The 15504-nt window shown below is 40.3% G+C and overlaps 2 protein-coding genes across 5 annotated transcripts in view; one reads left to right on the top strand and one right to left on the bottom strand.

The window, feature by feature from the left end:
• The first annotated feature begins 132 nt into the window (after positions 1 to 132).
• Positions 133 to 2835, top strand: LOC139113914 (uncharacterized). Its single transcript, XM_070675363.1, has 4 exons — positions 133 to 1189; positions 1451 to 1722; positions 2174 to 2304; positions 2447 to 2835. Exons 1-4 carry the CDS (start codon positions 919 to 921, stop codon positions 2637 to 2639), a joined length of 867 nt encoding a protein of 288 aa, XP_070531464.1. The 5' UTR covers positions 133 to 918; the 3' UTR covers positions 2640 to 2835.
• A 51-nt stretch (positions 2836 to 2886) lies between these two features.
• LOC139113912 (protein gustavus-like) overlaps positions 2887 to 15504 on the bottom strand; it is a 175355-nt gene continuing 162737 nt past the window's right edge. For all 4 annotated transcript variants that reach the window (XM_070675360.1, XM_070675359.1, XM_070675361.1 and 1 more), the window contains 5 exons: positions 14508 to 14962; positions 11144 to 11376; positions 10732 to 11062; positions 10479 to 10637; positions 2887 to 10398 (listed from right to left, as the gene is read on the bottom strand). In XM_070675360.1, coding sequence (XP_070531461.1) covers positions 10259 to 10398; positions 10479 to 10637; positions 10732 to 11062; positions 11144 to 11376; positions 14508 to 14962 — 1318 coding nt within the window. In that variant the 3' untranslated portion in view covers positions 2887 to 10258. The remainder of the gene's footprint in view (positions 10399 to 10478; positions 10638 to 10731; positions 11063 to 11143; positions 11377 to 14507; positions 14963 to 15504) is intronic.

The following is a 15504-nucleotide window of genomic DNA, read 5'->3' as shown; positions in this document are numbered from 1 at the left end:
TTCCACAACGAGGTCGAAATACTATTTTCTTTATTTTCGAGAAAATATTCTGTAATCGACTGGCAAATTGTCGGTGATTGGTAGTTAAATTTCTCAAATTTTTCAAGTAGAAATTGTAAGAGATTAAGCTAACGATCAGTGAAAGTATGACAATGGTCAAGAGGTCTCGGTATACAGACGCGTTACTCGAGCCAGCAATTTAAATAAATTTGCCGAGAAATATTAACAAATAACAGGCTGAGTTAAACCCGGCCAAGGTCTTTGTAGAACCTCGGGGAATAATTTTATCTAAAAATGTCGATTGACATATCTTTGAACGGTATATCCACATTTTGTGCGATAAAAGATTTTAACGTCTACTTGCGTAGTTAAAGGTTTTATTATCCCTCGCCGGGGACAGCGAGAAATGATTGCTTCCGGAAATGTTTCACTATCCGTTCGTCCAAATGACTCGGCGGGGCTTAAAGCGTCCGCACAATTGAGCTATTTCTCCGGCAGAAAGAAAGAAAGAAAGCACAATTTCTAGAAGGAACAACTCCTCCGCACAATGGAATAAAGTGTATTAGCTCATTGCGGTAGTCGTGGTCCGTGAACTCGTCAGACAGTTCAACGGGCCGAATGATCGCCTCGGTCGTTCCTTAAATCATTCGTACTTTTTCCGTTGTCTCGACTGTGTCGAATTCGACGGCGTCACGGAGGAGAATTCGCTCGCGAGTCGGTGTCGACGGCTTGACCGCTTAGATTCACGATATCTCCGTCCATTTATCATCGGTAATACGTCGCAGCCGAGTCGCACGACAAGTCCCCGGCGATTTTGCTTGGAGAAAACCCGAATAAAAGGCCGAATTGGAAAATCCGGCCGCCACAAGTCTGTCGTCTCGCGCCGGGAAAAAAGGTACCGGCGTTTTCCTATAGAAAATGAAAATACTCGCGGTGCTCGGTGCCCTCGTGGCTTTAATCGCCGGTCAGGATACGAAAACCGCGCTGTTCCCGCCTACTTTCGGAAATGGCTCGTCTTTGGAAACGGAGAATAAAATCGAGCCGGCGCTTCAGACAGATATGACGCGAGCGATCTTCGCGACCCTCGCACCGCCGCAGCTGCATCCGCAGCCGCAGCCGCAGCCGCAGCCTCCGTTGCAGCCACAGCCGCAGTCGCAGCCGATGCTGCCCTCGGATTACTTTTTCCCCGGTAAAGATTTTTCTATTTTAGTTACTCTAAGAGAAAGAGACGGCGTCGTTTGATCACTTATCCTTTGTGCGCGCTATAATCAAGCTCAGCGCGTCGCGCTTCGGTCGTCGCATTAACATTTCAAAGCCGAGAAATCATTTTGAAATTGGAATGTATCGCGCTCGTACTGCTTGAAGAAGGGGCGGAAAGCGAGAAAATAAATAAAAAATTTTTAACAATAATTTTAAAATAAGTATTTGTCGCGACTTTGCGATGTTCCAGTGCCTCAGCGAGCGTTTCTGCATCACAGAAGCGAAAACGTACCATATGCATACGAGTATCCCAACGTTGCGTACCCTGTAGCGCATTCAGTAGGGCACTCCATCGGCCCGTCATCGAAACACCTTGTAATAGTCAGTTTCATCGGTCTCTTGCTGCTTTTGGCGATAATACAGAATACGCTTAGCGCTGTTAAGCGGAAAGACGCGATAATGGATCTATTATCATCGAGGCAAAAGCGGGACGTTTATGCCATGCATGATTTTCGTTCTGTGGTACGTCATTTGCGATGTCATTAAATTGAAAGGAAACCCTATAAAAAAAAAGTCTTCGATTAGAACGGAATTAAAGTATCATTTAAATTTATAAGAAATTAATAAATATATGAAGCTTATAAATTCCTCAGCTTTCAATACCTTTCAAAATGTAGATAATGGAGAGTTTATTGATCACGCGTGAGTTTATTCAGCTCGAAAAATGGATCTGTTACAACTGTATAGAAAGTTGTAGAATTAAATTAAAAATTTTTGTCACCTGCTTCACTCAGTTCAGCCGCCGAACACAGGTGAACAAGTTCGTTGAGAACTCGAAGGCTTACTTACCGCGATGAAACACTCGAGTTTTTATTAGTCGAACATAATTGCTGGAATAAATCACGAACGCCGGACTTGACGGCAAAAATTTTTGTTCGCAAGCAGTAGATTAAGATTCTGCACGAACTTTCAGACTCCGGAGGAGGAGGAGATTCTTAATAACGATGCCAGAGTACGGTGCATACAGAGAACGATCTGCCTCGAAAATCGCAGGCTCTTTAAAGACTTGGGAGCACCGGGCAAGTTGCTGGCGACTTATTTAACGTGGGTTTTAATTTTTGATAAGTGCTTTTTCATAAAATAACGCTGGAAACTCAAATACAAATATAAGAAGTACTTTAAAAAATAAGAGAGACATGTTGGTGAAAAATCGCAAAAAAAGAATGATCGTTATAAATTTTCGCAGGAGGGATATAGAGAAGTCGTTCAAGCTGTCCTCGGGTTGGGATCGACTCGTGAGGGATGCAGGTGCAGCGGGGATTCGAGGCGAGAACTGTAATGTACTTTATAGAGATTGCGAGATTCCTGTAACAAAAAAAATCCATAAAAACGTCCCGGCAAACATAAAAGCCCACAATAATTTTAATACAACTCGTTAACGTTATGAAACGTTTTTACTTTCTTCTTTTACGTGACAAATGTAAATTAAATTATATAACATACCTGCGCTGCTTTAAAATAAATCAAAAATTATTATCTGAAAATTGGTGTTTGTATCCAGATAACGAAAATGCAATGTTGACGTTAATTAATTAATAATAATACGTAACGATATACCTTTTCCGATAAACTGTCCCGCCGCATCATCGAAATTACAATAAATAAATAAGCCGGCTAAATAAAATAGACGGTGATATTAATGACTTTTTAATTTTAATTACAATATGTTGCGTTGCATTGTTCTTTATCTGCTACAAACATCGACATCTAGCTTAAACTATTTTAGATAGCAATTCGCTATGGGACACACTTCACTTATACTCTCTTTCTCACTATATATCACTCTCTCGGTCTTTCTCTCTCTTTCTCATCATCGGAATTATAAGAAAATATCAAATATCGCGAACAAAATGGAGACATCGATCGCGTCTTCGGCATTTTGTGTGTTGGCCTGTTTTCTTGTCCTTTCTCGCCCATAAGTATTCGCCTTTTCCTGTTGGCTAATTATACAATAACGCTCCCAATATTATCGTTAACATTAAGGCATTATATGCTTATAAGTTTTGTATTTCATTTTATGTGTCAGTTACATGGTACGCTAATGTATCATAACACGCTGAACGAGTAAACTTACACTTAAATAGACGTGAGATCGCTCGTTATAATAACCCAAGACTGCGTTTCAAAATTCCACCCCAAGTGGGAGCGGTCATTAAAGAATAATTGTCCGTGATGCGAGACACGTTACGCGAATGGGAGATTCAAAAGTCAAGAAGGCCAAAAAATTCCAGAGACAATTTTTACGACTTTTGTTTTTGCACTCTCACTTAACACATGCGTTATAATTAATAATAGGCGTTGAGTGTCTTGCAACTTGTTTCGCAAACGCGTTTTAAAATCACCAACATCACGTTAAGCAAATTATTCTTTTAGCCGATTAATTTTTATATATCATTTTTATATACCTAATCACTTGCAGTGCAATTTATTAACCAATTAGGTACAACTCGTGATTGTTCGGTTATATATTTTCATAGAAATCGATTTATAGAAGCTAAAATTATGAAACCAAATTTAACTAATAAAAAAAAAAAAAAGAAACGTTACTTAAATACACAAAATTGCAGGACTGATGTACAAACACAGCTAATAATAAAATGACCAATTATTCGTCAGTTAGCTTTAGTTTGCAATCGTCGAGCCCGTTTTAATTGCGTTTTAATTTTATAAGCCATTTAGTATAAAATTGGATTACTACCTATAACAGGTTTCGTACTTTTTCTTTACACCTCGAAATTTTTTGTTTTATTTATAAATTTTTTTACACTCGGTTTTATATATTTAGTGTAGGCCCGCTGTCTTAAAAACACAAAATAATGTATAGTGAGACACTTTTATAAGAGTAATCTGAAACAATCTTGGCAACCGACGATGAATTCCATTTCTTTCCGCTCTTTCATGCAAAGTCATGTGTGAAAATTGTGATGTACATGCCACAATAGTATTTTTGATAAGATATAAAACTAATATATGAATTTCGATGCGTAGACAACTGCTGTGCTAGATTGCATTAAATCTGTTAAGCTCGATCGGATAATACATTTCTATCTACAAGTAAAGTATTTTTTTCACGTCAAAGTTTAAATTATTATTAATACAATTTACAAATGAGTTATTATCCAATGCAACTTTGACTTCAAAAATATTTTAATAATTTTTCAACATTAATTTAAAAAAGCATTCTGTCATTACCGTCAACGTTATTAACGATATAGCTCGACAAATCGGCACATTGAGTTTGCTGTCTGAAGATCGCGGCTGTCTTTCGACTTCTAAAGAGAATTTAAGTAATTCTATGGTCTTTAAATATGAAACACTCTCTATGCCGGTGCAATCCTTCGGGAAATTGTCAACCTTCCTGCCGATGCAGCTTTAGCGTCGAAGTGCTTTACTATCCAGGTATCACTGATTGTGAAAGGAACGGTGAATCGATTGTCGGCGAAGCGGATGCTGAACATGGAGCTTCTTGGCCGAGTTCGTTGAATTGCAGATGCGTGCCGCCGTTTAATGAAGGATAGATCGAGGATCAGCACGCCTGACATCGGGACGGTAAAGCTCGAATGTGTCCCAGCCCCTGAATGTATCTCGTTACGGAAGAACACCGGCAAATACTAAGGAAAGTGTAAAGAACTTCGACCCTCACGTCGTCCATCGCGTGTCAAACTCAACCGCGAACTTCGATCGATCGTAATCCGATATTACGATGTCTTTGAATGTCATATCGCGGCTTCACATATATATCCGGCGAAGTTGACGTGTTTCTCATTCCCTTTTATACTACTCGGAACTATTTCCATGCGCGCAGAATGACTAAAACATAGATTTGTGTTAATAAAATTATGCAATTCAAATTTACAAAAATAAAAATGTAAGATTTATCAATCAGAATACATTCTATTAAACGTAGATAGAAAATTGCATTTTTGATCTACGTGTAAGAAATAATATAGATTATAATTTTACATTTTTATTTGCCTACTTTAAATATTTCAAATATCGATTGATTGAAAAATAGTTTTTTGTTGAAAAATTCATCAAGACACAAACATGTTACAATTTTTATTACCATCGCAAGACTTTTGTAATACAACTGAATTGCGGATTGAATGATTGAACTCTTTATCGAATGCTGAACTCGTGTGTAGTATTAACATCTCTTCGGCCAAGTAGATAGTTGCATATATACTACCTATATAAAAAAAAATAATTTTTACGAAAATCCTTTTCTCTTTATATTTATTCCTGTAGCTAATATTAGATGTTATTACATATTATCAAACAATAATGTATTCTACAGAGCAGTTGTTGAGCTATTATCATGAGAAAACCGAAATTTGTTTTTTGGGCCACGAATAATGCGACATTTTGATAAAATTCAAAATCAAGCGATAACAATTTGCGAACGAAAAAGCGGAAAGAAAAAAAAAAGTTTAATTGTGAATACCCCAAATATTCACAGCATTCGCGTATGCATGCAATATACATTCATCACGCATACAAACACACTAAGAAAGAGAACCTCGCGTTTTCTTTCTTACATAATCCGCCCTTTTAGATTACTAGCATTCAATTAAACTAATTTGTTATTAATCCTGCCAGATTAAACTAATAACTCGCTAATTATCGTCCCTTTTCACACCGTATTTCATTAATAAATTAGACACATTTGTCGAGGCAACGTAGTTCGCAAGGGCAGGTGGGCAGGCAGTTCACGGAAATTAATCCTTGCAACAGCCACGCGAATTTTGCTGCAACACTTTTCGCGACGCATGCGAACGAATTGGATCCTGTCACGGTATTTGTTATTAAAAGCTAGCTTGCCTGTGCCTATCATTGTGTACGATCGATCGACGTAAGTTTAATAAAATGGAGATATAAAAGCCGATCTTTTCAACTCTTTTTTTTTTTTTTCAGCTTCGTATCAGAAGCCTACTTGTAAATATATAAAATTCAAAATACACCCGTACTTTTATCTCAGTAGAAAAATGTACGAAATAATCGTACAAGTCACTTTGTCAGTTTATCATTATAATCCAATCCAGAAAAATTATAATTAGGTTTAAATACGATTTAATTTGTCTATTTTACTTTGATTAAAACAGTCTGATAAAACTGGATTGAATAGTTATACAGTAAAATTATACCGCGTTTACAACAAATAATTACAAATTAAATTCGAGCTTTTAACAATGCCGAGTTTTAACTGATAACTAAACGACCTAATACATAATGCACATAACACATAATTAAATAAGTGATAAAATCCTTCGATTTTATTTGGAAATAAAATGTGCATTTTGCTTCATTATATATTTATAACATTTATAAAATATTATTAATATTATTATAAATATAATTATAAAAGTATATAAATAATAGGACTTATTTTATTATCAGAAGTTAAGTTTTTAACTCGGACATGAATCAAACAGGGAATATTATAATTTATTCTTTTTGAATTTAGATGAACATCAATATTGTAATAAAAAAAAAGTTTAAAGTACGTTTAATTCGCATCAATTCACTACTTCATTTCATTGTTACGCTCGAGCAACTGTCGTTTTGAACAGTAAAGTCAATTTAAATCATAAGAAGTTTCCATACGTTTCGAAAAGAAAGGCGAGGCAAAGATAATCGCAGGAAAAAATCTTCTCTTGCGTTCAATTGCCATATCGATCGATCGCATACATATTTCATCCTATCGTATAAAAACTGAAACCACAATTATATCATAATATTCGTAAATACCTGACTAACACGATAACGACGACCGAGTAATTAATTAAACTATTGGGCTTGATACAATAATAATATTAATATTGATCATTATTAATAATTTTGTACAATATTTTCATCCTAATTTGTCCTCTCTCATGCTTGGCTCGTGACATGCGTTCCTATAGGCAATAATTCATATAAAACAATGTCGGTTCAACGGGTAGCAATAAGTATAGTTGCGGAAAAACCTTCCTCTCTGAGGGTGTGCGCGCGCGCGTGTACTAGTTTTTCTCGGTTTTCTCGCGCGTGTATAACGATATATGAATGACATGTATGAATAAATGTACATTGAGTCGTGAACGCTTGAGGCGTGTTTTCGGATTACGCTTCCTGTGTTCTTCCTCTTACACGTAACTTAGAATCGTATTCTTTTTTTTTATTTTTTTCTTTTTCCTATCGCGGTGTACAAAGTCGCTTCGCTGGAGAGAACTGTTTCGTCGTTTTTTGCCTTCATGCACGGGCGCCGAATAAAAGATGACAAAGTAAATCACCCGCAGCCGCAATAAAAACAACGAGGACGATTTTCCTTCGCGCATAAGTTCTCTCTGACGCCTTCACAGCATCCCTCTCGTTTCTTTTTTCTTTCCTATTGTTTCCATTATATGACAGAATTATCTCCGACGACGACGTGCCGATGGAGAGACGATACGTTTCTCGAAAAGATAAAATCGTCTTCGCATCCGTTCGCGTTGCAAATTCGCGCTTTTTTTTTTTTTTACTATTCCGCGCGATAAGAGGTAGCAAAGGCAAACATCGCTGATCGCGCTCCCGGGTATTGAGAATTGCAAAGCTGTACGATCGAAAGCTCCCGAGTGCGAGATCGTGCGCGCTTATGAAAGTGTCGTAGATATAACGCGAAGCTGGTTGTTTCGCGGACAGCTTTGCGATGGCTATTTGAATATGGTCCAGGGCAAGCAGACGACTCATTCAAACAGGCCATCATCGGGAATTGCACCAAGAAACGTAACCGACACAAATGCGAAAGCAAATTGCGATTTACGCCAACGAGGGTTAGAACAGTCAGATAAAGGCTGCGAACGGTTGACGATAATTAGGAAGACGCGATACGATCCGAGTCTCGGACGAGCTTAAGCCGGTGGTGCAAACAATGACATTAGCGATTAACAATCAAGGTGATTTCGAAACCGCGTTAAGTCCGCGCGTCAGAAAGCAAATACCGAAACGGAGATCTGACGACGCGAGACGGTAGTTTTTTTTTTGCTTGTATGAAACGATGAACATGTTACCACTCTCGCATTCGGTCTGCCTGTTCCGCAGCTACGGATACAATCGTCGTCCACAATGCACACGTATACGCCGTCGTACAATATTATCAATATATCTATATACAAATCGACATAGCCGTTGACGGTGGCATAGTCTTTAACCTAAGCGAAAAACGTAAGAGTTAAAGAGATACTAGAGACCAGTCGTAAGATTTGCCATGCTAATAATATAATAGTTACACATCTGATATAATCAGCATCATTGTTCTTCGTCGTCATTGTCGTTATTGTAACTATTAATATCTATAATCCGATAATTAACGAGTAAATTTGCAATGAGCATAAGACGTTCTATCGCTGCTACTCGTCACCCCTTTACCGGATTATACTTGTCACATAGCGGCTCTTCATGACAGTTTTAATTCGCGTTTGGAATAATTTGTGCCAATGCCCGTGTGTTCACTCGCTTCTCTTAAACATTAGTTAAATACATACTATTTTCGCAAGACATTACAGCACTTTAAATCAATTAGATGTAGATAATTAATTTTAGTAACATGCTTTTTCGTTATTAGTTTACTTAGACGTCTTTTATCCGATTCACCACAGCGCGAGTTTCAGATGCTTACCCCTTTTTTTTTCTTCGCAATTCTCGTTTTCTCCGCTCTCGGTTTTTTTCTTTCTCTCTCTCTCTTTTTCTCTCATCCTTCACCGCAGAATTCGCAATTGTAAAGTTTACGTTTTCGAACACTGCTGAAGAGGATATTATATGGCAGGGTTATTTTTGTTCCTCCTTTCTCGTACCTTCTTCTGTCGTTTCTCTCTTCCCCTCTGTTTCTCTTTATATCCATCCACGATACACGCACACACCACTATATTTTTTATTAAATCTAGCATGCTTAGAAAATACTTGAAAAATGAGTCTATTGGAAGGTGGCTGCCCGATGTCCATCACTATACACACTTCTTCAAATTGAATTAATCGTTCCACAGTTGTGCGATCGAACTCACATTTCTCGCTAAGTATCGTCCCACGTCGTAGAAAACTTGTTCGCATCTTTTTCTATTTTTTTCTGTTTCGCTTTTTCTCCCTCTTGCCGTTCCACCATTTTTTCTGCTGTGGCCTGACTATGAACCAGCAGCGCTGTCCACTATCAATCAATTGTTGTAAGCAAGCGACACGTCCGTATCAGCCTCCAGGCTTGATTAAGTCTAATTTGTTTTACTGGCCAACTGTGAAGCGCTGTAGTTTCTTCGTGTTTTCCCGTAATCGTTTTGTCTTCCGTCTTTAACCATGCGTCTCCAAAATCGCACAAATTGTCGTACTACATTGCCATCGTCTGTGCCATCATCCGGCACATTCTATTCACCATAAACGCGTAAAATATAAAAAAAAAAAAGAAAAAAGAAAGACATAACATACGCGCGCGTAGATCTTTGCCAATGCTGATCGATCTCCTCGGTACAACGTTCTAACAACAACAAAGAATAATTCTCTATTCCGAAATAGAAGTACGAGATGATAACATAAGATAACAATAAGCAACATAAAACAACATTATAATTAAAAACAACTAAATTTGGTATTATCTTAAACATTGTTAAAGACTCCTTCTTGCATTTTATCTCACAACTCTGTCTCCGTCGAGTTGAACTTATCGACGATGGCAATAACGACGATGAGAATTGCGATCATCGTGACTTGTCTTGATAAATGCGCCACGAGTTATCAATACGGTATTTCGGCGTCGTTCTCTCAGCGCACCTTCTTGAAGTACTAGGCGTGTCTCGACATGTCGTCGCATGATGCATGTCAGTCTATTGAACATCGTACGCTTGTTAATTAACGGAGACGCGCGGCTAAGGGGTTGCTGTCCTTGGTAGCGTGAAAGGGGATAGCGGACGGTCGCCTGTGCGTCGTAGTGGCAACGTGGTAGCACGGTGATGTTCGCAGTCATAATCGTGGTGGCATCTTGAGGAGATTCACTCAGTGGTTACCTCCTGTCTCTGTACAGGAGATAAGTCTTCATCGTTTGCGGTAGATTCAGCTCATTGATCTTTTCTTCTAATCTATGTTTGCCAATTCGCTGTCGAATCACTCTTCGACAAAGATCCATGAGAGGCAGAGGTTCAGCTGTAGAAAATACGGATGTATTATTAACAGACGACAAAAAAAAAAAAATATTTGCCGAATAATTATGATTATCTACTTACGATCAAGCCCGCCGATGTATTTCATTGTAATCTCGCAATGTCCCCAGACGGCGGATACAATAGGGTGCAATTTTCTTCCTTTTAGCCCTCTAAACGCTACTCCAAGATACTGACCGTCTACTACAAATGCTAACGTACCTTCGTCCATGTCAAGGACAACTGCAGAGAGAAATTTCGCGCGATAAGTTTCATCTTAACAAGTCGAAAATTTTCTCACAATACTGTACGAGATCGCTATTAAAAGCTTTCTTACCCAGAAATTTGTCAGGAACAATGAATGTCTCGTCGGACTTGAGGAGGGCTGGATACGTTACGCCAGTATTGTTTCTCGAATCGTGATATAGTTTGTTTCTACCGAGATCCCAGCCCCAACTGAGCTCGTTGTTACCCACTAAACTCTGGTAACCGACACTGTGCAAAGGTGCATCTGCCGTCGCAACGCCTACTACGGCATGCGTTCCTCGTTGCCTCGTGCTCCAATAAAGTTCCCACACGTGCATACCCTTGGTGTACCCCACTTTCCCTCTTATGCAATCTGTACTTTGCGCAACGGGGTGTCGGTGAAATGTTAGCTTGTCGTCCTCCTGCAAGATAAAAGCATATAGTCAATGAGCACTTCAATGAGACATGCAAGTGTTGCTAGGTTTAATTTTTGTCGTCAGTACCTTGACAAATATATTTAAACTACGGTCGTCAGCGTTCCAGCTATGATGGACTTGCGTCTCTCGCGACGCGGGTGGCATATCGAGAAGCACATCGAGGCGCGGCGGCCTCGCGAAGTCCTGGGCCAATTCCCGTGGTATCACCGATCGTGTGTATGTCGTGTTGTTGCCACCGCCAACACCGACCCCGCCGCCGGCTCCGGCACTGCTCTCCCGGCTCATGCTCTTCACGCCGCCTGCAAAAAGAGATAAATTAGTACCAATCGGATATTACGATGCCCGCGTCGGTTTTCGCAACGACCCGATCGCTTGATTTCGGTAACTTACGCTATCTTTGACACGTCACGTATACATAAAAGACTTTTATCGGTGGATAAAAATTATCTGCGTGTAAAAGTTCAACGGTAAACGTACATTCGGTGTTTATACAAAAATGCGAAGCGAAATAATGTAGCCAATATAAAGAAAGGAAAGTCTTTAAAGTGCAGCAGTACGCAACAGCTTCTTCACGGAGCGAACAGCCTTCGGCTTCACTTGCAATGTTCTCACGGCGTTATCGCTTTCGCGATAAAACGTTTCGTTGCGCGTATAAAGTCAGGTTGACAACAAGCTATGAAATACTCGTGTGTAAAAGTCTGTTTTTGGAGAATGTCCACTCTTGAACTGCGTGATCGAGATCTTGTTCTACCGCTTATATTTGCAAATATTGCCATCGGAATGATCAGAACTCCTATCAGTTCTATAACTTTGCCGGCGTATCTTAGCGGCTTTTTATCAAGTTTATCGCAAAAAGTGCAGTAACAAAAAAAAAAAAAAAAATTACCGGTCTGACAAACAAACTGTCTACCAGGCAAACAAAATACAAAAAAGTATTATCAACACTCGTCTTTGACAAGGTTTTCTCGCAAATTATATCTGAGTTGAAGAAACTCTGTTTTACTCATTCTATATTTTTCTCTCGTCTCTGTTACTCTCTTCTTAATTGAAAGTTGTAAAACCTTTGAGAAAGAAAGTGTATTCGATCATTTCAATATTTTAAAATATAGATCGGTATCTCCACCGATGTGAGGCGGCAGTGTCGTTAAAAAAGTATCGCTCGGATGAAACTTAGACTGAGCGCCAGGCATGTCTTCGACGGGTCCTCCGCTCAGGATTCAGATATCGTCCGCAAGAACAGCCACGGCTGGATACCTGCTAGGAATGCGACGGATCAGAATGTTTGGTAGGGCGGGAAGGGCGGCGGGAAAAATAAGAGCAAGGCAACGATAGGAAGAAATAATGGCGGGTCCGGCGGTGGAAAGGTTCTCGGAGGTTTTAGAAGGTTGACCCATGATATCCTTGGACCATTGGTTTATTTGCCTCGGCAGCTGTTCCCGCGCTTGAGGGCTCCTAGGTCTCCGGCGATGGGTCTCATAGGGTCGCTCGTGTCTGAAAGGGCGAGGAGAGGAAAGGGGGATAAGGGGAGGGCAGCGAATAAGAAAGGCCCTTTCACGGCGGCTCCGTGTGTGAGACTCGAGCCCATCCCCGCCCGAGACATATCCGCATCGGGATCTTTCTTTTTCGCCGTCGCCTTTGGCGTGCCGGAGGTTGTTTCAGTCCGCGTCGGGCACAATGCGATCTTAGATCATAAATTTCAGCCGCAGCTGAGTCACAGATTGATCCCCGCTTTGAGGCACGGATAAAGGGGAAAAAAAAAATTACATAGTAAGTATAAATGTTTGCTGTTATTTGTAACTGGCCTTTTTTTTCTGAAAACCCGGGATTTCTCTTTAAAAATAAAATTGAAAAAATTTCGGGGAGAATCAAGGAACTGGCTCGAGAAGAAAGAAGTCGATTTGTTCGCATTTTGGTCCGACGCGAACAAGAGTCGCAAAAAGGGTCGAGGGTGTGTGGTCGGAGGAAAACGAGTAATTGAAGAGGCTAATAGCGACGGCGATTATTCTCGGTGGGAATTGTCTGCGGAAAGGACCCGTGAACCTCCTAATGAGAATCGTCATACGCGGTAAGTAATTATCTACAATGATAATTACTTCGCGGCGACACTGAACCTCGGCGCGCCTGATATAAGTGGATGTGTATTACTTGACGACCGTATAAAAAATTGAAGTTAAATTGAAATTAAACTTAAAGTCGTTTAAAATACGAGAGGGCTTTAAATACAAGAAAAAAAAAAAATTAAAAATTAAAAGAATTTATAATATTCTGATAAATCGTTCGTTTTTTTTTATCAATCGCACGATTCCACTTTTTACATGTATTTAACGTATCTTTAACGTCCGTTTTATAGGATAATAGTCTTTTTATTGTAAGTTATCTCTGGTACGCAAATTAATTTTTAATTTCAGTAATTTAACAAGAGGCGTTATCGTCGTCGTAATAGAAATGTAAGTGCAGGATAATGAAATCGACTAATCGTGGGCTCAGGTAACATTTAGAATATTCGGATACCTGGCTAGGAGAAAGCCTTGTCCGTCTTGAGGGAGCATTCGACTAAAGGACCTGTTCCAAGCTCTACCTGAGCAGGTAAAGTGAGGCGCGGTCAAGGACCTTGACCCTCGACGAACGCTTCGCGAGGTGGGTTAATCCGGAGAGCGTTCTAGTCGCTCCAACCCGTTTATGGATAAAATCTGTACGCGATAATTGGACGTTCGCTCACCACAAGCAAATATGTTCGGCATACATATACATGTAAGATAATTCGCGTGGTTCGCTTCTTATTTGCGAAAAACTTGTAATTACAGTTAATAATCAGCTTGTGATTTTAAAAGCTAAAATATTTGTATAATTACTTGATTGTTACGTCACAGAAGAAACAAGAAGCAAAAATATCGATTAATATCTCTTGCAATTAATTTTTTTATTAAGTAATTAAAATATTTACGTATATTCCATATTGATAAAAATTTAATATAAAATAAAAAATAAAAGGAAATGTTTAAGAGAAAGAATGCAACATTGACAAATGTTTAAAACTTTGTTAACTGTAATTCAAAGTTCATGCTAATACTCTCTCTTTTTAACGCGGACGGATAACCATTGAAAGATTGCACGTATCATTACAACGATACGTAAAACCACGACAAGTGCGATCGCTCGAGATAGGCGTAGGTCGAAAGTCGATTTCATTAATCATAAAAAGATAGCCGGAGCATTCTAAAAATAAAACAAACAAATAAATAAACAAACACGATGGCTCGCGAAGCCAGCTGTTGTTTCAGAAAATCACCCGCAGGGCTCGCGAGGTTTGCGTCTAGTCAGCTAAAATAATAATCGCGGTCTCGCGGCCGGAGAAAATTCCTATCCGCGTCGCGCGCGCAATCGGCCCGATGGCGTTCTCCAAACGTGTAAAGCAATGTAGGTGCCGAACCTGAAATCTTTTGGCCCATGTTCATGCCCCGGTGGTGGGAGCGATGGTGTGGGTGATGCCGGTGGTGATGTGGGTGGTGACGGTGCTCCGTGCACTGCTTGCCGGCAGGCAGCTTGTGCCTGTGATGTCTGGTGCCGCAGGTGGTAGTGGTGGTGGTAGTCGTGGTAGTCGTGATGGTGAGGTGATGATGATGGTGATGGTGATGGTGGTGATGGCCGGTAGCCGGTAGTGCAGCGGGCACCACACCACCGTCTATTCCTCCCCCGCCGCCTCCGCCTCCTCCTCCTCCTCCTCCTCCTCCGCTGCCGGCGCCGCCACCCCTACCGGGGCTACCACCGCCGCCCCCTCCGCCGCTGCCGCCGCGACCCCCTGCAGTACCTGAACCACCTCCGGTACCGCCAGTCGCCCCGTTTCCGCGGCTACCGCCCCCGCTCACGCAACGATTCGCTTTGTACCTGCAATGCGAGAACAGAACGAGGGCATGTTAATTCGTGTGCGTTCTGAGGGATGGAAGCCGGAAGGGGAGAGAGAGAGAGAGAGAAAGAGAAGGAATGCGAGAAAGAGATCGATGTGGGAGACAGAGATTGATACGCGAGTCGGAGTCAATACGCGGCCAAAGGGGAGAGTGATTTTGGCCGCGGGGGTGGGTTTTTCACGGTCGACGAGCTAGCAAGAGCGCTACGTTAAATACTTACGAGCACGCACTCTCAAAGAGTGCAGTGCTGGGCGATCGATCAAGATCGACACATTTGCTAAAATTAAAGAGAAAACGCATTTAAATTTCCTGCTAATTATTTTTTCAAAACTGTGCCAAATTGTCTACAACAATGCAAGAGAAAGTAAAATACTAATCGGACACAGAGGAGACAACTTCATTTGTACATAGCAAAAATTAAAACTATTATTGTGAATAAAGTCTGGATCGTTATTCTTGTGGACGATTCCGTTAATTTTTTGACAAACTTTCCACAGGAAAAAAAAAAGATTATCATGACGT

This window comes from Cardiocondyla obscurior, linkage group LG03 (genome assembly GCF_019399895.1).
Source record: "Cardiocondyla obscurior isolate alpha-2009 linkage group LG03, Cobs3.1, whole genome shotgun sequence".
Classification (NCBI taxonomy): Eukaryota; Metazoa; Arthropoda; class Insecta; order Hymenoptera; family Formicidae; genus Cardiocondyla; species Cardiocondyla obscurior.
Note: the sequence above shows the minus strand (reverse complement) of the source record. Positions and strands in the feature narration are given on the sequence as shown.

What these genes read in the sequence shown, in the direction of transcription:
- LOC139113914 (XM_070675363.1), top strand. Translation starts at nt 919, where the DNA reads ATGAAAATACTCGCGGTGCTCGGTGCCCTCGTGGCTTTAATCGCCGGT. An exon ending in CTCGGATTACTTTTTCCCCG is followed by an intron (nt 1,190 to 1,450) that starts GTAAAGATTTTT and finishes GCGATGTTCCAG; the next exon opens with TGCCTCAGCGAGCGTTTCTG. An exon ending in TGCATGATTTTCGTTCTGTG is followed by an intron (nt 1,723 to 2,173) that starts GTACGTCATTTG and finishes ACGAACTTTCAG; the next exon opens with ACTCCGGAGGAGGAGGAGAT.